Below are 24,098 nucleotides of genomic sequence, written 5' to 3'. Positions count from 1 at the left end.
GTGGCAGAAAGCAATTGGCCGCCCATCCAAGCTGAAGAGATGCCATTGGCTCTCAGAAATCGCCTGCTGGGTGAATACAATTGGCGGCGTTAGAGACGCACGCGCTACGATTGGTTCAGATGCTGGGTGGATGTTGGCTAAACCGTAAGAGAGAGAGTGGGAGAAGACGGGAGAGAAAAAAGATTATTGGAGGGAGATTGAAAATTCAAGTTTGAGCAAATAGGACAGGGAGATGGAGATATCAAATGTGAGAGCAAAATCAAAGAGAGGACATGAGAGAGAGAACAAGACAGAATAAAAATGCATTCCTGTAAATATCCCGAGTGTACCCGTCTTCAATCAAAAGCTCCCCCTCCTTGTTTTCTCACCTCAGAAGATTGATAGCGACAGTGTCGACTATCCAGTGTTTGGGTGGACGGAGGCGCAGACAGCGGGCGGGCCACCGGCGGTGGTTTCATGGAGCTGTTTATGACAACAACTCTAACACTCTGTGTCCCTCGGCAACGAGCGCCAGAAAGCTCCCAAAGTGAGATAAATGAGCAGGAGCCACAACAGAAGGGGAGGTAGAGCACACAGTGTGAACACACTCCACAACAGAAGGGGAGGTAGAGCACACAGTGTGAACACACTCCACAACAGAAGGGGAGGTAGAGCACACAGTGTGAACACACTCCAAAACAGAAGGGGAGGTAGAGCACACAGTGTGAACACACTCCACAACAGAAGGGGAGGTAGAGCACACAGTGTGAACACACTCCACAACAGAAGGGGAGGTAGAGCACACAGTGTGAACACACTCCAAAACAGAAGGGGAGGTAGAGCACACAGTGTGAACACACTCCACAACAGAAGGGGAGGTAGAGCACACAGTGTGAACACACTCCACAACAGAAGGGGAGGTAGAGCACACAGTGTGAACACACTCCAAAACAGAAGGGGAGGTAGAGCACACAGTGTGAACACACTCCACAACAGATAAGGAGGTAGAGCACACGTGTGAACACACTCCAAAACAGAGGAGGAGGTAGAGCACACGGTGTGAACACACTCCACAACAGAGGAGGAGGTAGAGCACACAGTGTGAAGACACTCCACAACAGAGGAGGAGGTAGAGCACACGGTGTGAACACACTCCACAACAGAGGAGGAGGTAGAGCACACGGTGTGAACACACTCCACAACAGAGGAGGAGGTAGAGCACACGGTGTGAACACACTCCACAACAGAGGAGGAGGTAGAGCACACAGTGTGAACACACTCCACAACAGAGGAGGAGGTAGAGCACACGGTGTGAACACACTCCACAACAGAGGAGGAGGTAGAGCACACAGTGTGAACACACTCCACAACAGAAGGGGAGGTAGAGCACACAGTGTGAACACACTCCACAACAGAGAAGGAGGTAGAGCACAAAGTGTGAACACACTCCACAACAGAGGAGGAGGTAGAGCACACGGTGTGAACACACTCCACAACAGATAAGGAGGTAGAGCACACGGTGTGAACACACTCCAAAACAGAGGAGGAGGTAGAGCACACGGTGTGAACACACTCCACAACAGAGGAGGAGGTAGAGCACACAGTGTGAAGACACTCCACAACAGAGGAGGAGGTAGAGCACACGGTGTGAACACACTCCACAACAGAGCAGGAGGTAGAGCACACGGTGTGAACACACTCCACAACAGAGGAGGAGGTAGAGCACACAGTGTGAACACACTCCACAACAGAGGAGGAGGTAGAGCACACAGTGTGAACACACTCCACAACAGAGGAGGAGGTAGAGCACACAGTGTGAACACACTCCACAACAGAGGAGGAGGTAGAGCACACAGTGTGAAGACACTCCAAAACAGAGGAGGAGGTAGAGCACACGGTGTGAACACTCCACAACAGAGGAGGAGGTAGAGCACACAGTGTGAACACACTCCACAACAGAGGAGGAGGTAGAGCACACAGTGTGAACACACTCCACAACAGAGGAGGAGGTAGAGCACACAGTGTGAAGACACTCCACAACAGAGGAGGAGGTAGAGCACACAGTGTGAACACACTCCACAACAGAGCAGGAGGTAGAGCACACGGTGTGAACACACTCCACAACAGAGGAGGAGGTAGAGCACACCGTGTGAAGACACTCCACAACAGAGGAGGAGGTAGAGCACACGGTGTGAACACTCCACAACAGAGGAGGAGGTAGAGCACACGGTGTGAACACACTCCACAACAGAGGAGGAGGTAGAGCACACGGTGTGAACACACTCCACAACAGAGGAGGAGGTAGAGCACACGGTGTGAACACACTCCACAACAGAGGAGGAGGTAGAGCACACGGTGTGAACACTCCACAACAGAGCAGGAGGTAGAGCACACGGTGTGAACACCACAGAGCACACGGTGTGAACACCACAACAGAGGGGGAGGTAGAGCACACGGTGTGAACACTGGCAACCCGGAAGGGAGACACAGACGCACTGAGGATCAAAGAGAATGATGCAAATAAGACAGAATGCTGAGAAAAGAAGGAAAGAAGTGTGCACTGCCCAATTCTCCTCCGGAAATACCTCACATGATATCCTGACTTCATTATGGCAGTTTTATGACCATAACTTAAAAATATTAGGTCGCACTTTATTTGGACTGTACAATTTTTATACTCAACATATTACCTGCTGACTGCCAACAAGTCTCACTATATAAAGTGTAAAAGGTAACTGTATTTTGAGTCAGGATCCTATTTCCGAGCAGTAACATAACTAATTTCTGACTTGATAACATTGGTTTTTGAAGTCAAAAACTTCCGGGTAGTGTAGCTGTAGATATGCCTACCAACACGAGGGGAGCAGGTTCGCATCTACGTGTTACCTCCGGCTTGGTCAGATGTCCATACAGGCACGATTGGCTTTGCCTGAGGGTGGGAAGCCGGATTGGGGGTATGTGTCCAGGTCGCTGCACTAGCACCTCCTCTGGTTGGTCGGAGTGTCTGTTCAGGGTGAAGGGGGAACTGGTGGGAATAGCGTGATCCTCCCACGTGCTACGTCCTGCCGGTGAAGCTTCCCCTGTCAGGTGGGAAGAAGTGGCTGGCAACTGCGCATGTGTCGGAGGAAGCATGGTGCTAGTCTCGGCTCTCCCCAGATCGACAGAGGTTGGAGCAGCGACCGGGGCAGCCAATAGGGCAGCAGGGGGAATTGGCCAAGTACAATTGGGGAGAAAAATGCGGGGGGAAAATCAGAAAAATTATAATAATAAAAAGATTTATATATTTTAACTCTTAAAATTTGGTATAATATTGGTTGATTACTCTGTCCAAAGCTCATTGTATACATTACTCTCACAGCTTTTTAATAGATGTAATAATGGAAATCAATAAAAAAAAAAAAAAAAAATAATAATAACAATAATAATAATGTATATGGATCCTATGAAAGGCACATATGTGTGCGTTTGTGTCCAACCATAAGAAGAAAAACTCCGCCTAAGACATAGACAGCAGCTGGCCTGTGTATAACCCTATTATAGTTTCCAGTATTAGCATGAGTGGCCCTGCCCTAACAGCGCCTTAACATTGTTAGCTGGAATCAAACAAAGCATCAACAAGCCCAGACGACCTCTCTGAAACTGCCACGGGCCAGACTCTCCCCATTCTAATGCTATGACTAATAAGTGATCTGCACTACATTCAAACAGAATTCATCAAGTACAGCAAGCACAAAAAACAAGCTTGTTTTGTCTCTAGAATCAAATGCATTGCTCCACTTTGCCTTGAATGCAAGATAAATCCTGCGAAGAAGAAAAAGAAAAGCAGACCATATAAAAGGCGCTGTACTTAATTTCTCTTCTAATATTGTGAAAGCTTTGTTAGGCCCCCACTTTAGCGAATAGGGCCCTCGTCCAGGAGTGGGTAGGGCACTGGCAATCTCACACCCATGAAGTGCTCTAATGTCGACATAAACATGGTCTCTTCAAAAACACTGTCACCTGTAGCTCCTTTATTCAATCAGAGATGACGTGTGGGGAATGCCTGGCCAAGTCACATCCAGACAAGCCCGTGCCAGACACCTAGTGTTACCGTACCTCCAGGAGCCTCTCACAGTCGCTGTAATCACTGGTGTGTGTGTGTGTGTGTGTGTGTGTGTGTGTGTGTGTGTGTGTGTGTGTGTGTGTGTGTGTGTGTGTGTGTGTGTGTGTGTGTGTGTGCCTGCGTGCGTGCGTGCGGGAAACAGATGTCTCCCCTGCCTCACATAAGTTACTCACAATGTACTGTGCCTGGAAGGGATATTTGTGAAGCACACATTAAATTAATACTATTAAAAATGAATCCTATCCTCCTCATGGTCTGAGACATCACATGACAACATGAAAATGGCAGGGCGTCTGGGTAGTGCAGCGGTAGATTCCTTGCCTACTGTATCAGCACGAGGGTCGCAGGTTTGAGCCCCTGTTATCTCCGGTTTGGTCGAGCATCCATACAGGCACAATTGGCCATGTCCGCGGGTGGGAAGCCGGATTAGGGGTTTCTGTTGGGGTCGCTGCACTTGTGCCTCCTCTGGTCGGTCTGGGGCGGCTGTTCGGGGGGGAGGGGAACTGGGGGAATTGCTACTTCCTGCCAGTGAAAACCCTCACTGTCGGGTGGAAAGAAGTGGCTGGCGACTGCGCATGTACAACTCTCCCCGGATCGGCAAAGCGGGTGGACCAATGACCGGGTCAGCAGTCGCAATTGGCATTTGGGGAGAAAAGCAAATCAGTCGGCAGAATTTTGTTCTTTAACCTTAAATTACATTACATTACGTCATTTAGCAGACGCTTTTGTCCAAAGTGACTTACAATATCACAATTTGTCAACAGTACAGAAAACCACTATGCAACACAATCAATGACAGCTAAGATACTTTGATAAAGCTTTCATCAAATTCACCAGCACCACCAACACTACTGAGAGATCCAAATCAACCTGTAAATGTGTGCAAACCAGTGGAACTTGATGGATCCCAATGTGGTGAGGAGCTGCAGGAACGCTCCTCCTGGTCTGAGACATCAGAAGACTGCCAGAGTTCAAAGAGAGCAGAAAATGAGCATTGAGCTCAATCTACTAATAAACAAATCAGTTGGCAGGATTTGAAGAAGCTAATTCTTCAAAACTAAATCCATTCAACCACTTTGCCAACCTTACTGTCTACAGAAATGGCTTCAAATCAAATCACTTTTTTCAAATCCTTATGTTGTTTTATATTATTGTTGAGATATTGTGTTGTGTAAATAAAACTACACACACACACACACACACACACACACACACACACACACACACACACACACACACACACAGATACACATCCAAAAGAAAGTGATGCAATTAGAGGACATTAAGTCATCCTCTTAGAAAAAAAAAAACATTGATCTCTCAAGTGACATTCAATTAGCTTTGTGATCGATCATGCGTGCCGCCATGAGTGTATTTACACAGTGTGTGTGTGTGTGTGTGTGTGTGTGTGTGCGTGCATGCATGCATGTGCGCACGCTCGTGTGTGTGCGCGTGCGTGTGCGCTCGTGTGTGTGCATGTGTTTCTTCCACCACAGTACCTGGGCTCCATGCTGGTGAAGGAGCTGAGAGGGACAGAGTCCACACAAGACGCCTGTTCCAAGATGCGGGTAAAGCATTAAATCTAGTCTCTCACACTGTGCTGCTGTCATGGTCATAAAAAGACACTTAACTAAAAAAGACACTTAACTAATACATGCTGTGGGGCTGCCTGAGTGTTAGCATAGTCATAAGCTGCCTCACTGACCAGTTCACTCACAGAACATTTTAAGATTTTGTAAGATTGTGTAAGTAAGCGGTCAAAAAGAGTGCACATGGCTGTTTTTGTGGCTTTGTTTTTAGCTCAACTGACCTTTCCTAAGTCCCGCCCCTTTTTGCTCTGTGCCCCAATAACAGTTGCCACAGCCTATGGAGCCAGCCGCGAGTGCATGATGTCACATTTAACTCTACAGTAGCAGACTTTTCAGGCTGCACGTTTTACTAAGTTCACACGTTTTAAAAGTGTGACAGTTGACAAAACTGTAACACTACACTACAGTGTCCTTTCAGCTACATCAGCTCTCACTCCATGTCAAAATATAAGCAATACAATGTATAGTTTTTGACATTATTAACATTAGTTTGACACTCTAGCTTGACTGCCAGCTGTAGGCTAAACGTTTGACCTACTTAGCAACAGTAACTACAGGGGGGGGGGGGGTGACTAATCGTGCATTCCTTTATAACTGGGAACTGGTAATCTTACCGGTTCAAAGTTCATGAGCTGGGACGTGACGTCACTAGAGCTGGTATTTCCCATTCCAAACTCGTAGGAGTCTCAGCAGCCCTGACTTAAAAAAATCCAAGATGGCTGCTCCGCGCAACAACAGTAGTTATAATCGTATAAATGCTATTTAGCACTTCTGTCTTGTTTGTGTCTCGTTAAATCAGCTGTACACACAGCACGGCCTACTTCTATCTGTGTGGACATGAGGCTGCAGTGTTTGTATGCGCAAAATGCCACGAAATGCCTTGTTATATCAACTGTTATTGCTAACAATGGCTAGCCTGGCTAGCGAGTGGATCTGACCAGTGATCAGTGAACTTCCCAGCTCAACTTTTCTGCAAATGGAACGCTAACAAAACGGATGTAACGTCATTTAGCCTCCACGTCCCAGTTCTTTTGCGATAAAGGAACGCACGATTAATACCGGTCAATTGCACTCAAGTGCTTCAAGACTTTAAAGCGTACTGTACCTTTAAATCAGGAACACAGTCTCACAGCCTGAGTGCCCTCATAGTCACAGTAGAACTTAAAATTAAGGTGTTATGATGGTGGATTAAGTGTATTGAGGGATTTATTTTTAATATCTGTGCCTGGATGGCTCGATACCCCGCCATCCCCCTTTTACCTCAAGTCCCCTTATCTGCTCGCTCAGCACTGCTTCCTCTGTTCTCTCTCTCTCTCATTCCTGCTGTCTCTCTCTCTCTCGTTCCTGCTGTCTCTCTCTCTCTCTCGTTCCTGCTGTCTCTCTCTCTCTCGTTCCTGCTGTCTCTCTCTCTCTCTCTCGTTCCTGCTGTCTCTCTCTCTCTCGTTCCTGCTGTCTCTCTCTCTCTCGTTCCTGCTGTCTCTCTCTCTCTCTCTCTCGTTCCTGCTGTCTCTCTCTCTCTCGTTCCTGCTGTCTCTCTCTCTCTCGTTCCTGCTGTCTCTCTCTCTCTCGTTCCTGCTGTCTCTCTCTCTCTCGTTCCTGCTGTCTCTCTCTCTCTCTCTCTCTCGTTCCTGCTGTCTCTCTCTCTCTCTCTCTCGTTCCTGCTGTCTCTCTCTCTCTCGTTCCTGCTGTCTCTCTCTCTCTCGTTCCTGCTGTCTCTCTCTCTCTCGTTCCTGCTGTCTCTCTCTCTCTCTCTCTCTCGTTCCTGCTGTCTCTCTCTCTCTCTCTCTCGTTCCTGCTGTCTCTCTCTCTCTCTCTCTCGTTCCTGCTGTCTCTCTCTCTCTCTCTCTCGTTCCTGCTGTCTCTCTCTCTCTCGTTCCTGCTGTCTCTCTCTCTCTCGTTCCTTTTGTCTCTCTCTCTCTCTCTCTCGTTCCTGCTGTCTCTCTCTCTCTCGTTCCTGCTGTCTCTCTCTCTCTCTCTCTCTCGTTCCTGCTGTCTCTCTCTCTCTCTCGTTCCTGCTGTCTCTCTCTCTCTCTCTCTCGTTCCTGCTGTCTCTCTCTCTCTCGTTCCTGCTGTCTCTCTCTCTCTCTCTCTCGTTCCTGCTGTCTCTCTCTCTCTCGTTCCTGCTGTCTCTCTCTCTCGTTCCTGCTGTCTCTCTTTCTCTCGTTCCTGCTGTCTCTCTCTCTCTCGTTCCTGCTGTCTCTCTCTCTCTCGTTCCTGCTGTCTCTCTCTCTCTCTCGTTCCTGCTGTCTCTCTCTCTCTCGTTCCTGCTGTCTCTGTCTCTCTCTCTCTCGTTCCTGCTGTCTCTCTCTCTCTCGTTCCTGCTGTCTCTCTCTCTCTCTCTCTCGTTCCTGCTGTCTCTCTTTCTCTCGTTCCTGCTGTCTCTCTCTCTCTCGTTCCTGCTGTCTCTCTCTCTCTCGTTCCTGCTGTCTCTCTCTCTCTCTCTCTCGTTCCTGCTGTCTCTCTCTCTCTCGTTCCTGCTGTCTCTCTCTCTCTCTCTCTCGTTCCTGCTGTCTCTCTCTCTCTCGTTCCTGCTGTCTCTGTCTCTCTCTCTCTCGTTCCTGCTGTCTCTCTCTCTCTCGTTCCTGCTGTCTCTCTCTCTCTCTCTCTCGTTCCTGCTGTCTCTCTCTCTCTCGTTCCTGCTGTCTCTCTCTCTCTCGTTCCTGCTGTCTCTCTCTCTCGTTCCTGCTGTCTCTCTTTCTCTCTCTCTCATTCCTGCTGTCTCTCTCTCTCTCGTTCCTGCTGTCTCTCTCTCTCTCTCTCTCTCTCGTTCCTGCTGTCTCTCTCTGTCTCGTTCCTGCTGTCTCTCTCTCTCTCTCTCGTTCCTGCTGTCTCTCTCTCTCTCTCTCGTTCCTGCTGTCTCTCTCTGTCTCGTTCCTGCTGTCTCTCTCTCTCTCTCTCGTTCCTGCTGTCTCTCTCTCTCTCTCTCGTTCCTGCTGTCTCTCTCTCTCTCGTTCCTGCTGTCTCTCTCTGTCTCGTTCCTGCTGTCTCTCTCTCTCTCTCTCTCTCGTTCCTGCTGTCTCTCTCTGTCTCGTTCCTGCTGTCTCTCTCTCTCTCTCTCGTTCCTGCTGTCTCTCTCTCTCTCTCTCGTTCCTGCTGTCTCTCTCTCTCTCGTTCCTGCTGTCTCTCTCTCTCTCGTTCCTGCTGTCTCTCTCTCTCGTTCCTGCTGTCTCTCTTTCTCTCTCTCTCGTTCCTGCTGTCTCTCTCTCTCTCTCTCGTTCCTGCTCTCTCTCTCTCTCTCGTTCCTGCTGTCTCTCTCTCTCTCTCTCTCTCGTTCCTGCTGTCTCTCTCTGTCTCGTTCCTGCTGTCTCTCTCTCTCTCTCTCTCGTTCCTGCTGTCTCTCTCTCTCTCTCTCTCTCTCTCTCTCTCTCTCTCGTTCCTGCTGTCTCTCTCTCTCTCTCTCGTTCCTGCTGTCTCTCTCTGTCTCGTTCCTGCTGTCTCTCTCTCTCTCTCTCGTTCCTGCTGTCTCTCTCTGTCTCGTTCCTGCTGTCTCTCTCTCTCTCTCTCTCGTTCCTGCTGTCTCTGACTGTAACGCCAACTCCCTCTCTCCCCTCTCCTCCCGTTCCTCCCTCTCTCTCTCTCTCTCTCTTGCTACTGCGGTGTGAAGATATTAATATTCATGAGCATAAGCTTCCTCCTCATCTCCTTTGTTCATTATCTGTGTCTATCTGTGTTGGGCATCAGGGCATCAGAGACACACGCGTTCTTCTCTCTCTCCTGCGTCTCTCACTCACTTCTTTTGTCCTCAGTTTCACACAGCGTGCCTGCACCACCTTGCAGTGAAGTGCAATAAGAGGCATATTACCTCTTGTTACTCTGGCTTGTGGCACTGTGTGTTGTGTCTAAAGCCCAGTGGGGCTTGTGGTACTGTGTGTTGTGTCTAAAGCCCAGTGGGGCTTGTGGTACTGTGTGTTGTGCCTAAAGCCCATTGAGGCTTGTGGTACTGTGTGTTGTGTCTAATGGCCCATTTCCACCGCAGGTAGTAGTGCGGTCCCGCTCCGCTCGACTCGATAAATGGTCTCATTCCACCGGTAAAAACCGTCCCAGCCCGGGTTGAGTTGGGGTTGAGTCGTGCTACTTTTCGTCCCTGCTTCGTTGGGGTTCTAGGCTGTGAACCCGGTACCATACGGTGACGTGAAAACATTGTTGACGACTGATTGGTCAGGCAGAATCGTGTTTACTCTGTCTATCTACTGACTGTCAATGCAATGCTGCATACCAGTTTAGTGGGCTTACCTTCTCTTCTGTTGTGTTATTTCCATCAGTCTTTTGTGTTGCTGCCTTCGCCTCTGGTGAAATAAAATCGTGGCGGTGGTTTCAATTGTTTTGAGAGAGAAAAAGTGCTGCTGCTCAGGAAGCCCTTGTAGTTGAGTGCAGCGCTCCGCTAGGCCGCAGGCGGGTCTTTGGTGAAGCCGCGGTCTTGCCTGGTGAGAGGCCGCCGGGGTAGAGGCTACTCTGTTGTGCCTCTCCCGTCCCCGTGCAGCGCATGCATGTGAGTTTGACTAACAACAAAGTGATATTCTCCTGGCCCATTGTCACATTTGCCCATGTACACTGTAGGTCATTTAGAGGCACCAGTATTTCATAAACAGTTTAAAAGTTCTGTGGATGGATTTAATTGTAACGTTATGTTATAGCCTACTTCGGCTATAGGCGGAGGACAGAAATGCGGTTGCTATGACGACTAGCTGTGGGCGGGGGTGGGCGGGGGCAGATGATTGGCGGTCGAAGCAGAACATCCATCGGGCCGAAACGAGTAGAGCCGACTGGTGACGAGCTGTGCAGGGCAGTAAAATGTCGTGGAAATGAGCCATAAAGCCCAGTGGAGTCCGGTCCTTTCAGCTCGCCCTCCTCCATCCATCCCTCCTTTGATCCATCCCTCCATCGCTCTGCGACAGAGAGGTAGATGTGTGGATGTCTAACCCCCCCCCTCAACTCTATCGCCTCTAGCTGGGCATCTGCCAGCGAAGCCAGGCACGCAATGCCTTTTCTCAGCCCAGAGAACGAGAGAGAGAGAGACAGAGACAGAGCGAGAGAGAGAGAGACAGAGAGAGAAAGAGAGAGACAGAGAGAGAGAGTGGGAGAGGGAAGCAGGGAGCGAATTTGACGTGGGCAATAGCGCGATAGAAATATGAAGAGAGAGATGACAAGCGATGCTTTGAATAGATTAAAGATGGTGGCAGGTGGAATGACAGCTTCGGGGGGGCGACACTGACGTTACTGTAAATCACGCTCTTCTCCGCAGCGCCGCGCTGCATAACGAGCTGCACTGTAGGTCATAAAGACAGGTAGAATGTCAGCGTGTAATTAAAAAGCTAGGGGAAGAGACTCGGGAACTTGATATGGTTTTAAGGCTAATAGCCTTATCAGGCTGGTGGCGCTCCAGTCGATTGGCTTCAGAAATGTAATTTGTTAGCAGTTTTAGGAGGCACCCAACGACCCTTGACCTTTGGAGATGATTTGAATTGATTCCCGTGGATTCCCAAGGAGTGATCGAACAGTCTATCGATGACTTCATCGATAGACTGTTCGATCACCTTGCTCTTACCCTCTATATTTATTTTCTCTGCCTCTTTTATCCCTCCATCCGAGCTTACCCGGCTGTACTGTATGCATTTCTTTTGTTTTTCGGACATGATGGAAGACATGAGGCCAGCTTCAGAGACATAGCTTAAAGGGCCAGTTTGCCAATTTTCAGCCAGATTAGTATCATTACAAAATCAGTAGTATATGCAAATGAACAATGTTTAAAGACCCCCTAAAGTCATGTTTCAAGATGTATATAAAATACTCTACTTGGAATAATAATTTGTGTCCGATGGTTTTTCCCACCATTTTTTTTTTATTATCTTGTTAAAATCCTTAAAAGGACTTCCCCTCCTTCTCCCTAATTAAAAAATCCAAAGCAACCAATCAGGGTTATCTAGAACATAATTAAACAATCACAGCATACAACACAGGCTTTCAACACATTCTCACTCGTGACAAAGTGATGACAAGGGTTCCTGACCGATCTGCAGTATATGACGAGTTGGGAGTGAGAATGTGTTGGGGCTTTAACTGCTGAATACTGGACAGGGATTCGGCCCCAGTATTCATGATGTCACAAATCTTGCTTGTTGAAAACTGCCTTTTCAGGGAGCTCTGAGAAACTTTCCACTTTCAGAAGACGATATCATTCTGCACAGTGAAGCTCAGACATCCAACTGTAGGAACAAGAAGAAAAACAGATTTTTGACTTTAGGGACGGAGTTAACGTCCCTCCATCTTGCCTGGACCGAGAGCTCCCCCTCCATTCGCAGAACTTCCTGGTCCAAATGATGTCATAATGATGTCATTTGGAGTTTTGCCATGGTGTCACTATTACTATCACTATCACTATTACTATCACCATCACTATCACTATTACTATCACCATCACTATCATTATTACTATCACCATCACTATCGTTATGATTATCGATTATGGCTCTACCTTCATTCAGAGAAGTTCCTGGACCAAATTACATCATTATGACATAATTTGGACCAGGAAGTTCTGCGAATGAACGGGGAGCATTCGGTCCAGGCTTCATCATTCTGCCATCCGTTTTGCCACTGGCGCACCATTCACCACTCATCACTGTGACCTTCACAACCTGGTCGACTGGACATCCCTTCACACCAGACGGCTTCTTCACTGGCTCCAGCTCATCTACAAATCCATTCTTGGCAAAACTCCTCTCTACCTCTCCTCCCTTCTACACTTCTCCAGTTCCGACTACAATCTTAGATCCAGTGACTTCATCCGACTCTCCGTTCCGAAAGTCCGCACCGTCTTTGGGCGGCAGCGCCTTCCGCTTTGCGTCAGCTTACGACTGGAACACTCTACAAAACACCCTCAAACTCACGGTCCTCTCATCGCTCACTGCTTTTTAAGCAAAACCTGCAACAGATTGTAATTGACTGTTGTACCTGTTGACCTCCTCCCAACCACACACATACCCCCATTCCCTCCTCTTCTCCCTTCACCCCCTCCCTCCCTCCCCCCTCCTCTTTCTCTCTCTTCCTCTCTCTCTTTTTCTGTCTCTCTCTCTCTCTCTCTCTCTCATATTGTTATTGTAGCCTGTGTTTGTATATAGTATGCTCCTATTACTACTGTAAGTTTTTACTTGTATTTATATAACCTTGTTTTTATTTCAGCCTCCCACCCCCTTCCCCCAAAAGGCCCTTGCTTTCCGTCAGGCTGCTTTTGTATATAAGAAATTGTTCTTACTTGCTTGCCTGGGTAAATAAAGGTTAAATAAATAAAAATAAAGATGCATGGAAGTTAAACATTGTTCATTTGCTACTATTGATTTTGTAATGATACAAAGCTGTATAATTAGCTATTACAAATACAACTATTACAAATAGTTGTATAATTCCAGTAACCGAGTTCAATAACCCATGGCCATGGGTTATCGGTTGCCATGGCAACTCTCTTACTAAGAGAGTAATAATAAGGCTTACCTCAAATGACAACATAGAAAAAAAAAATGGCGGAGACAGCTGTCAGATCCTTGTGAATCGATCTTCGCTTATAACTTTACAAATACTTCGCAGAAAATGATGTTTTGTACAAGAATAGATGCGGGCTAATGTCTTCTTTGCAAAAGAAAGGCTGTTAACCCCGCATTTAACCCCGTAACGTTAGTTGGTGTCGGGCTTTGCAGAAAGCATTCAGCTTCTCAGCAAGCGCTGAGAATGCAACGCTGCGCTCGAGCTGCCTGTCGGGGTTTCCAGAAAGCTCTCAGCTACTCAGCAAGCGCCAGGATTGGCCAATGTCAACTTCAGTCTCCAGAACGATCCAATCAAATCACCCGAATGTTCTTGCGGTCCCGCCTTACAGTAGTGTTTCAACTGACTCTATCAGAATGACATGCCAGTCGGAGTCGGACTTATAGTATTATTATTATTATTATATTATCATACTTGGAAACCGTTTTATAAAAGCAATATAGCACTCGAGCTGCGTGTGTTGTGGAATATATCCCCCTGCTCAGCAGTTATCCCACTCGGCCTGCGGCCTCGTGGGATAACAGCTGATCAGGGGGATATATTTGGCACAACACACTGGCTCTCATGCTATATTGCTTAAATATATATTGTATGTCTATTCATTGAAATAATGTAATGAAATGCCTCAAAAGTCATGGCTGCCACTCTCTCCCCTCATCTCTCTCTCTCCCTTCCTCTCTCTTTGCTTTCCCCGGACACTCTAAGAAGTCGACAGAACAGATGAAGAAAGTGCCGACCATCGTCCTGTCCGTGTCCTACAAGGGGGTCAAGTTCATCGATGCCACAAACAAGGTAACGCTCACACGCTGGGTCATTTCACACCTCCAGTAATACACAGAGAAGGCCAGCAGCGTCCAGAGGCAGCAGTATATAGCGCTGATGCCTGCTTCCACTGCAGCATATTGCAGACTGTATGGAGAAGAATCTGAAGAAGGTCTTAGGACCGAAACGTTATTCTTTTCTGTTAAATAAACTTTTTGCATTTGGAGACAGTGTGCGGGAGTTATTATTTTCTTTTGAGACTGAATGCTTTGAAATCATAAGGGGTGAAAAACGACAAAGAGTGTAAAAGAGGTCAAAACAGGCAATAACCAATATGGTTAAGATTAAGAAAAATCAATAATAATAAACCCACTAAATCCTTCATGGAATGCTTAGACTGTGGTTCTCCTCTCTCGTCTTATTCCTCTTTGTGTGTTTTAGTGAGCAGATCTCACACTAAACTGCTGCCTCTGTGGCAATATTTCGTGAAATCATTGTACTTTATGAAAACTGTGTCCCTAATATTTTGTACATTCAGGGTAGGTCTCCCTTAAAGTGGAGCTGAAAGGCCATTCGCACTGTATGCGAGTCCTTCTTGTGACATATTTCTAGTGAAACAGGGTCGAGAGGCGGGACATAGATACAGTCAGTCTGTGTGGGAACGCCCACAAAATGTTACTACGGCTGGCGTGCGAGTGGGGTAAAAAAACATCTCAATGGGCTGACTCACCAAAGGACGGTGCTGTGGCTCTACACTAACACTACAGGATTGGGGATTCTAGAGCAGGTACATAGACGTCTGTTCAGATGTGCGTTTACTGCGGTGGTTGAATCACCAATCGTGTCTGCCTGGGCTGGGCTAGCAGCTAAATGCTAACTATGGTGAATGGGGTGAATGGGAGGATTTACCCCCACCCTGACCATGCCCTCAGCCAGCTACCCCAGCGTCTATGACGAGACATTGACTTGAATTGAACCTATAGCATGGGGAGGAGTTTATTTGTTGAAAAGTGGGCGTGTCTGGGATGAGGGAGAAGAAAATAATAACAGGCCATATGGCTGACTTTTGATGTGAAGAAAACAAACAAAGAAATTAGATTTTTGTGATTTTCTTTTGGCACACATTGTTAAATAGGTGCACTCTATGACCAGGAATGTGATCTAAAATAGTTGAGTAATTTTTCATTTCAGCTCCACTTGAATCTATCTTCATCTCAGTTTATCTTCTGTCTAAATGTAGAAAGACTAGAGGGCAGGGACTGCTCACTCTCCTTACAATAGTAATCAATATGTCTTTTCATGGGATTAAAGACAAACAATATATTGTCCAGTATGACTAAAAGGGCATTACTCCCATTGTCTATCATATAATTATTCTTTGTTCTTACCTTGGGGAAATCAATTGCTCTACATTGATTTTTGACATGGTCAGCATTAGTCGGTTAGATATTTGTTATAATGCTTTCTTTTGATTTGTATTCCTTAAAGAACATTTTCACTGAACTAGAACAAAGTATACTGCAAGGTAGACTGAACGTACCAAATATTAAGAATACTTTGTCTTTTCATCAAGTACAACTGATGAGGTGAATCTACACCAATCACAGAGGTGGGATCGATCATGGAATCAAAGGTGGAATTGATGTGGATATCCATACAGGCACTAATTAGTAAACAGCGCACTGCTCCTGCGGCCCACAGAGTTGCATATAAAATGTAATAAAAAAAAATTCTACAAGCATGATTGATACATGTAGGGAGTAAATAGGTTGCATATTGCCACCAACACACACATGGGATCATAAATTAGACCTACTGATGATGTGATTAATCAGTGGTTATGGTTCACATATGGTTTAGGTGCCTAATGGCTATTACAGCTTGCTATATGTATGCCAAGCTGTGTGTAATGCCTCTGGCTCACTATATATAGGCCTAAAAACTCCCACTTTGATGGTATCAACATAGATATTACAAATCGGTGCGCATGGTTCACTAATCCGTGCGCACAATTTAGGAGTAAATTGTAAGAAAACCGTGCCCACTGATTTCCGCATACATTTTTATTTTTTTACAAGTGACCCTCGGCAGCTCCAGTGCAGTCATCCTTATTGCACTAGGTTTCTAGATTAACAATGATGTGTCATTCAGCACAGAAATGTGTCAACTATTAAATGGTGTGACGGTGCATCCTAGTGGCTCACCTGGTAGCATGCATACGACAGAGGCTTGGTCCTTTTTGTGCGGCCGCCGTGGGGGTTCGAATCCGACCCGAGGTCCTTTGCCGCATGTCATCCCCTCTCTCTCCCCACCTTTCCTGTCTGCCTAATGTCCTGTCTGAATAAAGGCAAAAATGGCCAACAAATAATCTAAATATAAAAAATAAAAAAATAATCATGTGATGGTGCAGTGTGCTGACTACCCCCCCACCCCCGCCCCCCCCCGCCCCCATCAGTCAAGACCATTTCGTGCTCAGAATGTTGTTTAGCTTTAAGCCCTGTAACCCTCGCTAAAACTTTCCTTCCTTTGATGTTCTTTAATCCACATCCTTTAACTGGGCTTTAATTAATGCAACACAAAGTTTGACTGTCCTCCAGTGACATTACCACATGACACATTCCAACTGACTGACTGCTAATAACTCTCAAACCAAAAATGTGCAACCGTTATTATGGTTTGGGGATGTGCGAGATGAGCTGCATAATAAAGCTGTGTGCATTTGTTTTGCCGAGAAGTGGCTCGCTAGAGATGATCAACAACAGTCTGCCTGAAATAAGCATCTCTCTTGGCACCCCTTATATTACTGTATCCATCTCCCTCTCTCTCCCTCTCCCCCTCTCTCTCTGTCTCTCTCTGTAGAACATCATAGCAGAGCATGAGATCCGTAACATCTCGTGTGCGGCTCAGGATCCGGAGGATTTGTCTACGTTTGCCTACATCACCAAAGACCTCAAGTCCAGTCACCACTACTGTCACGTCTTCACTGCCTTTGATGTGGTCAGTACTGTCAAACAATGTGTGTCTCTACTGTCACGTCTTCACTGCCTTTGATGTGGTCAGTACTGTCAAACAATGTGTGTCTCTACTGTCACGTCTTCACTGCCTTTGATGTGGTCAGTACTGTCAAACAATGTGTGTCTCTACTGTCACGTCTTCACTGCCTTTGATGTGGTCAGTACTGTCAAACAATGTGTGTCTCTACTGTCATGTCTTCACTGCCTTTGATGTGGTCAGTACTGTCAAACAATGTGTGTCTCTACTGTCACGTCTTCACTGCCTTTGATGTGGTCAGTACTGTCAAACAATGTGTGTCTCTACTAGGGATGTTCATCAATTATCGAAAATCGATAATTGATCGTTAAGGAATTGAATCGATCATGTGGAATTTTGATCGATTATTGTATTATTATTATTTTATTTTTTTATTTTTTTTGCGGACTAGGTTTGGGTGGAATTCGTTCCTCCTCGCCCCACTCTATTGCACAGACGTGAGGTGGAGCTTCATATAGTCTCTAGTTTTCTGGCTGGGCACGGGCCTTTGTGCCAACAAAACTGTTTTAAACATGGGGAATTCACACCGGCATGCGTCGGGGACACAAACAAACACACCCAGCGGTCTGCGGACCTCAGTGAGGCTCAGGCGTTTTGATTTGACTCTTGTGCTGTCAGCTAAGCTGGAAGACGCCGATTGCCTTACATCATGTAACCTGACATGTAACATGTTTGTTTACCTGGCCACAGCGCTAGTGTCTGATATTCTTACTACACAGCGGCATCGGCATTATAGCTGGCCGAGAACGCGCAACGTTATTACCAGACCAGAGTAAAATATATATATATATATATATATATATATATATATATATATATATATATATATTATTATTATTATTATTACGCTATCGATAATCGATAATTGATAATTGATTGTTCATTTTCCCGATTTTCGATTATGGAAATTGTTCAAAATGAACGTCCCTAGTCTCTACTGTCACGTCTTCACTGCCTTTGATGTGGTCACTACTGTCAAACAATGTGTGTCTCTACTTTCACGTCTTCACTGCCTTTGATGTCAGTACTGTCGAACAATGTGTGTCTCTACTGTCACGTCTTCACTGCCTTTGATGTGGTCAGTACTGCCAAACAATGTGTGTCTCTACTGTCACGTCTTCACTGCCTTTGATGTGGTCAGTACTGTCAAACAATGTGTGTCTCTACTGTCACGTCTTCACTGCCTTTGATGTGGTCAGTACTGTCAAACAATGTGTGTCTACTGTCACGTCTTCACTGCGTTTGATGTGGTCAGTACTGTCAAACAATGTGTGTCTACTGTCACGTCTTCACTGCCTTTGATGTGGTCGGGTACTGTCAAATAATGTGGGCTCTATCGTTGCAACGGCCTTAAAACAGCGCTTAGCGCCAGGCGCAGCGCAGATTAGTGGGCGTGGACCAGCGCACTCGATATTTTGGTGTCGGCGCTACACGCGGCCTTAAGCATTATAACCACGCCTTTTAAGCGTAAAACTATGCACAACCTGCTCATTGGAGAAGTGCAGTAAACGAATCACAAGCTTCCCTTTTAAGCTCCAATTCCACGGAGCGATCCAGTCCGGCTTCAGAAAAGCCGAGGCGCTCTGAGCTCCCCCCTCCCTCTTTCACCCCCGGCTGTCTCCATATATATTATTCCATATTATTATGCTTCTCAAACCAATCTCACTGCAGTTTAAATACTGCAAGCATGTAAATACGCTACACTATAGCAAGATCAAAGTGAAAAGAATGTTCTAAACGCATCGGCTAGAAAAATATAGCCTATCCCTATGTCATGATGAGATTAGATTGGTGAAAGTTTGTCCAGAATGATATCGTTTTCTCTCGCTACCCTTTCTTCTCCCCTGCTGCACAGGTAGGATGATGCACATAAATATAGCCTACATTATGTAAAGTCATTGCATAAATGTGTTTTTATTGTAAAAGTAAATGTGAAGTAAGCCAAGTCTTATTGGAGCGGACATCACAGTAGGACATCACAGTAGAACCGTGTTACGGCTGTCACTGATCTAAATCACGTTAAATCTGCGTCACGTTAAATCTGCGAGGGTTGTGTTTTGATTTCTATGTTTTATTTTGTCCAATATTGAAATGTTTTAGAATTGCATGTTGTGTTAACAGAAACATTATTTATATCTACCACTTAGCCTATTTAGGCTGATTTGGTTGCTATTTCTTGTTAGCCTCAATGCATGCTGGGAGATTTCACAAGTGGCTCAACAGCCTCTGAATGACAGGGGCTCAAAACTACGATATAACAACTTTTTTTCCATCGGTCTTTGTGCCTGTCTGACACGCGAGAGAGAGAGGGAGTGAGAGAGGGGGAGAGAGTGTGAGATCGGCAGAGGAGAGCTGTGCGTAAATACGCACAGTAATATCCGCGGCGCACTGAATAAGGCCTGGTTTAGCTAAGCGCTAAATTAACGCCAGGGGGGAAGATATCGTTAAATCGAAACGCCCATTCTGGCATATTCTGGCACTGCGCCACGCCTCTTCAGCATAAAGCGCATTTCGGGGCCTAAAACCATGATGCTATCTTCCTGAGGCAGGCACAAGGCGCATTTTTTTGCGTTTAATGCCAGTTTTAGCGCCTAAGGCCAGTGGGAAGATAGGGGGCTTTGTCTCTACTGTCACATCTTCACTGCCTTTGATGTGGTCAGTACTGTCAAACAATGTATGTCTCTATGCAAATGCAATATTTAATGTTCCTGTAATGCCACGTAGCATTATCCTGTGTGTGACTCTGTGTGTGTGTGTGTGTGTGTGTGTGTGTGTGTGTGTGTGTGTGTGTGTTGTGTGTGACTCTGTGTGTGTGTGTGTGTGTGTGTGTGTGTGTGTGTGTGTGTGCGTGCGTGCGTGTGACTGTGTGTTTGTGTGTGTGTGTGTGTGTGTGTGTGTGTGTGCATCTACTGTAAATGTGAATTACTCTGAAATTCTGTAGCATTACTGTGCCTGTAATGTGTTCATGCTGTACATGTAGTGTATCTCTGTGCATGTGTGTATCTAATGTCTGCATACAGTACACTAACAGGCAATGTACACAAGATGTGTTACGGCTGCGTTGCGGATCGCAAAACTGCCGGGTCGACTCTCGCCCATGTTAATAGATGGGTGATACATGCGGTACGGAAGAATTATGCACCTGTTCGACTTTTGTCGGGTCCCGCATCCGTCTGACAGATTACATGAGTGTGGGTCTGTTCGCAGCCGTACCGGAGCCGTACCGCATCTGTTCCGGAGCTGGTGGACATTAGCCATACGTGTGTATTCTCATGAGTTCACCCTACAGCATGAGCCACTTTGTTGAACCCTTGCCCGTCTGTCTTCCTCCTCTCTGTAGAATCTGGCGTATGAGATCATCCTGACGCTGGGCCAGGCCTTCGAGGTGGCCTACCAGCTGGCCCTGCAGGCCAGGAAGACGGGCCACGGCTCCTCCACGCTGCCCGAGAGCTTCGACAGCAAACCCAGCAAGCCAGTGCCCAAACCCCGCCTCAACATCCGCAAAGCTGTGAGCAACGCCGCCAAAACAGCTGCTGTACTGTGTTTTAAAGGGGAAAATCCATCCTAAATCCAAATTCACATCTGGAACTCCAGTGGTTCCACCATGCTCGGGAACCATCGATAGCATGAAAATAAAGCTTTTATTTTGAATGGCAATGGATAGTAAGTCCCTAGTGGACAAAGTGATAGCATTTTTACCAGCTGGTTCCTCTATATCTTAAAAATATTCAATGATGAACCTCTGGTATTGGTTCTCTTTCCAAAACGGATAAATATTATTTTCAAAATGAGCTCCGATTGTGTTTTCGGGTGGATTTCCTTAACCTCTGACCTCATCTTTCAGCTCTGGCTCCTTGAACTCAAGCATGGATGTTCATGAGCTGCTTCTAACGAACCCTAACCAGCATCTGTCACCTCCCTGTCCCACTGCCACTAGCCTCTGACTCACTCACAGTCTCTCCTTTATGTTGTTTGTTCTCATCCCACAACTCAATTCAGCTTGCTGGTGTTATTTTGGAGTGGTGCGTGTGTGCGTGTGTGTGTATGTGTGTGTGTATGTACGTGCGTGTGTGTGTGTGTGTGTGTGTGTATGTGTGTGTGTGTGTGTGTGTGTGTGTGTGTGTGTCTTGGCCTGGGCTGAGGATGTAGCAGAGGTGTAGATGATGATATGATCTGTAAAGGGTCCGTGCGGGGTACACACTGGACTGATTGATGAGAGCTGTTTGCATAGGGCTCCGGGGAGGCTTGCTCCTGTGCGCCTCACTACACGCGTGTGTGTGTGTGTGTCTGTCTGTGTGTGTGTGTGTGTGTGTGTGTGTGCGCATGTGTGTGCGCGCGCGCGTGTGTGTGTGTGTGCGCGCGCGTGTCTGTGTGCGTGTGTCTGTGCGTGTGTGTGTGCGTGCGTGTGTGTCTGTGTGCGTGTGTGTCTGTGCGTGTGTATGCGCGTGTGTCTGTGCGTGTGTGTGCGCGTGTGTGTGTGCGTGTGTGTGTGTGTGTGTGTGTGTGTGTGTGTGTCTGCGCGTGTGTGTGTGTGTCTGGGTGTGTGTGGAGGAGAAAAAGATAAGGAAACCCCAAGTGGTAGATTCCAACATACTGCAGTCTTGCATAAAGAATGCATTTATGGACATTTCAGTCAATGGAATCGTCATCAGAAATGCCGTAGTGTGCAGGAGGTTGTGGAGGTTGTGTGTAGTGTGCAGGAGGTTGTGGAGGTTGTGTGTAGTGTGCAGGAGGTTGTGTGTAGTGTGCAGGAGGTTGTGGAGGTTGTGTGTAGTGTGCAGGAGGTTGTGTGTAGTGTGCAGGAGGTTGTGGAGGTTGTGTGTAGTGTGCAGGAGGTTGTGTGTAGTGTGCAGGAGGTTGTGTGTAGTGTGCAGGAGGTTGTGGAGGTTGTGGAGGTTGTGTGTAGTGTGCAGGAGGTTGTGTGTAGTGTGCAGGAGGTTGTGGAGGTTGTGTGTAGTGTGCAGGAGGTTGTGTGTAGTGTGCAGGAGGTTGTGTGTAGTGTGCAGGAGGTTGTGGAGGTTGTGTGTAGTGTGCAGGAGGTTGTGTGTAGTGTGCAGGAGGTTGTGGAGGTTGTGTGTAGTGTGCAGGAGGTTGTGGAGGTTGTGTGTAGTGTGCAGGAGGTTGTGTGTAGTGTGCAGGAGGTTGTGGAGGTTGTGTGTTTGGCTTAGTAGTTTATTAGGATCCCCATTAGCTACAGCATTGAAGCAGCTATAGAGACAGTCCGCATGTCTGGGAACGCCCACAAAATGTTAAATGGCTGGCGCGCGAGTGGGGTAAAACCTCCGATATATCTCATGGGCTGACTCACCAAAAGACGGTGCTGCAGCTCTAAACTACTGTACATGTTTGGGGGTTCTAAAGCAGAACACAAGATGTCTGCTCAGATGTGCGTTTACTGCGGTGGTTAAATCCCCGATCGTGTCTGCCTGGGCTGGGCTATCAGCTAAATTCTAACTTTGCTGAATGGATAGAACGGGGGGATTTACCCCACCCTGACCCCGCCCCCAGGCTTACCCAGCGTCTATTGTGGGCGTACCTAGAGCCTGTATGGGCGTTCCCAGACATGCGGACTGTCTCTATAGTATTCTTCCTGCGGTCCACAAAACAGCCTTTACATATAGTGACAATGCAACCATTACACTTACATCATAACACATAACATATAATAATCAATCACCAATCATAATACTGTGCATAATACAGTATGGTCTGTTTCGCAGAAGTAGGCCATTCGATATATTAATCAAAATAATAATATGGTCCATTCCACACTAGTAGGCTACTCAATACAACAATCACATGATAATACAGTCCGTTTCACACTAGTATTAAATAAATAAAATACATGAAATGAGTCAGTTTCACACCCGTATTGCCAGTCACCAAGTCAGAACTGCATATCCACAAGACACATCAACACAATCAAACTTGCAGATTTATATTTTATCCAAACTTTGCCAGACTAGTCTTTACATCATATCAATCTCTCTAGTCACTGAAAAGATGCTGTTTTACTCACATTTGAATGAACTAGAAACAGATCGCACGCTATCCTGCCGTGCCTCGTCCTCGTCCTCCTTCCTCCCGTCCTCCTCCTTGCTCATTTCTACCATTCCTCATTGGTTCCCCTCGAGGTCTCGCAGACGCAGCTCGCGCATTCGCCCGCTACACGGGCTGAACCTCGTCGCTTCAACTGGCCTGCGCGTTTGCGCAATTGTGCATCACCGCCGCGCCGCGCTATTCTCTATCCAATTATAAGGTGGTGAGTTTAATTGTACCGATTTCTTGTGTGATATGTCTAGGGAGTCAATTCCATTCATGTAAAGCTCGGTCCATGCGTGCGTGCGTGTGTGCGTGCGTGCATGCGTGCGTATGTGTGTTGGTAAGCTCTTTACCTACAGAGTGAGAAATGGTCAATGACAAATAAAGCTTAAAAAAGTTATATTTACTGTAACCAGTCTTTTCAAAATGGATGTAATGCATTTTGAGTCCAGAAACAAATCTTATTTGTTAAATAGCATTTCAATGTATTGAAATAATTTTTTTGTCTGTGTGTGTTGAGTGTGTGTTCCATCTCTCCCCCAACCACAGCAAGTGGCAGCAACCTGTCAGCCTTTCATTCACCGCCGACGCCCGACACAGCTTTAAAATAGTCACGCCCAAACACTCCACTCACACTTCCCTCCTCCGTCGGCATGCATCGGAAGGCGCGACGGCGTTGAGTTTCGGCGGACGCTCCATTTGCCGGCTGCTATATCGGTGCGTCTGCAACCGAGTTAGAGAGTCGGGGAACATGCCAGTCTCGGTGGCTTCGGAGGAATGGTCACACGTTCTATAGTTAGAGCGAGCGAGGAGTGACACAGTGAGAAAAGAGAGAGAGAGAGTGTGTGTGTGTGTGTGTGTGTGTGTGTGTGTGTGTGTGTGTGTGTGTGTGTGTGTGTTCAAGGCTTGTGTGCGTGGTCATACGCCTACAGAGATGATGGACAATGGCATGTGTACGCACAATCTGCTGAGTCGGCTACCATTACATTGACCATTAATTGCCTTTTTCCTCTGTGTGTGTGCGTGTGTGTGTGTGT

General features: G+C 46.8%; 1 protein-coding gene across 2 annotated transcripts in view; it reads left to right on the top strand.

Annotated features, from left to right (window-relative positions):
• The window catches only part of anks1b (ankyrin repeat and sterile alpha motif domain containing 1B), a gene marked incomplete at its 5' end in the record, with an annotated part of 585,526 nt that overhangs the window by 550,190 nt on the left and 11,238 nt on the right, over positions 1–24,098 (top strand). For both annotated transcript variants that reach the window (XM_083655335.1, XM_083655334.1), the window contains 4 exons: positions 5,578–5,649; positions 13,912–13,998; positions 16,828–16,965; positions 20,360–20,527. In XM_083655335.1, the coding sequence (XP_083511461.1) occupies positions 5,578–5,649; positions 13,912–13,998; positions 16,828–16,965; positions 20,360–20,527 (465 nt within the window). The remainder of the gene's footprint in view (positions 1–5,577; positions 5,650–13,911; positions 13,999–16,827; positions 16,966–20,359; positions 20,528–24,098) is intronic.

The sequence above is a fragment of the Poromitra crassiceps genome, assembly GCF_964638095.1.
Source record: "Poromitra crassiceps genome assembly, chromosome: 2".
NCBI classification, from domain to species: Eukaryota; Metazoa; Chordata; class Actinopteri; order Beryciformes; family Melamphaidae; genus Poromitra; species Poromitra crassiceps.
Note: the sequence above shows the minus strand (reverse complement) of the source record. Positions and strands in the feature narration are given on the sequence as shown.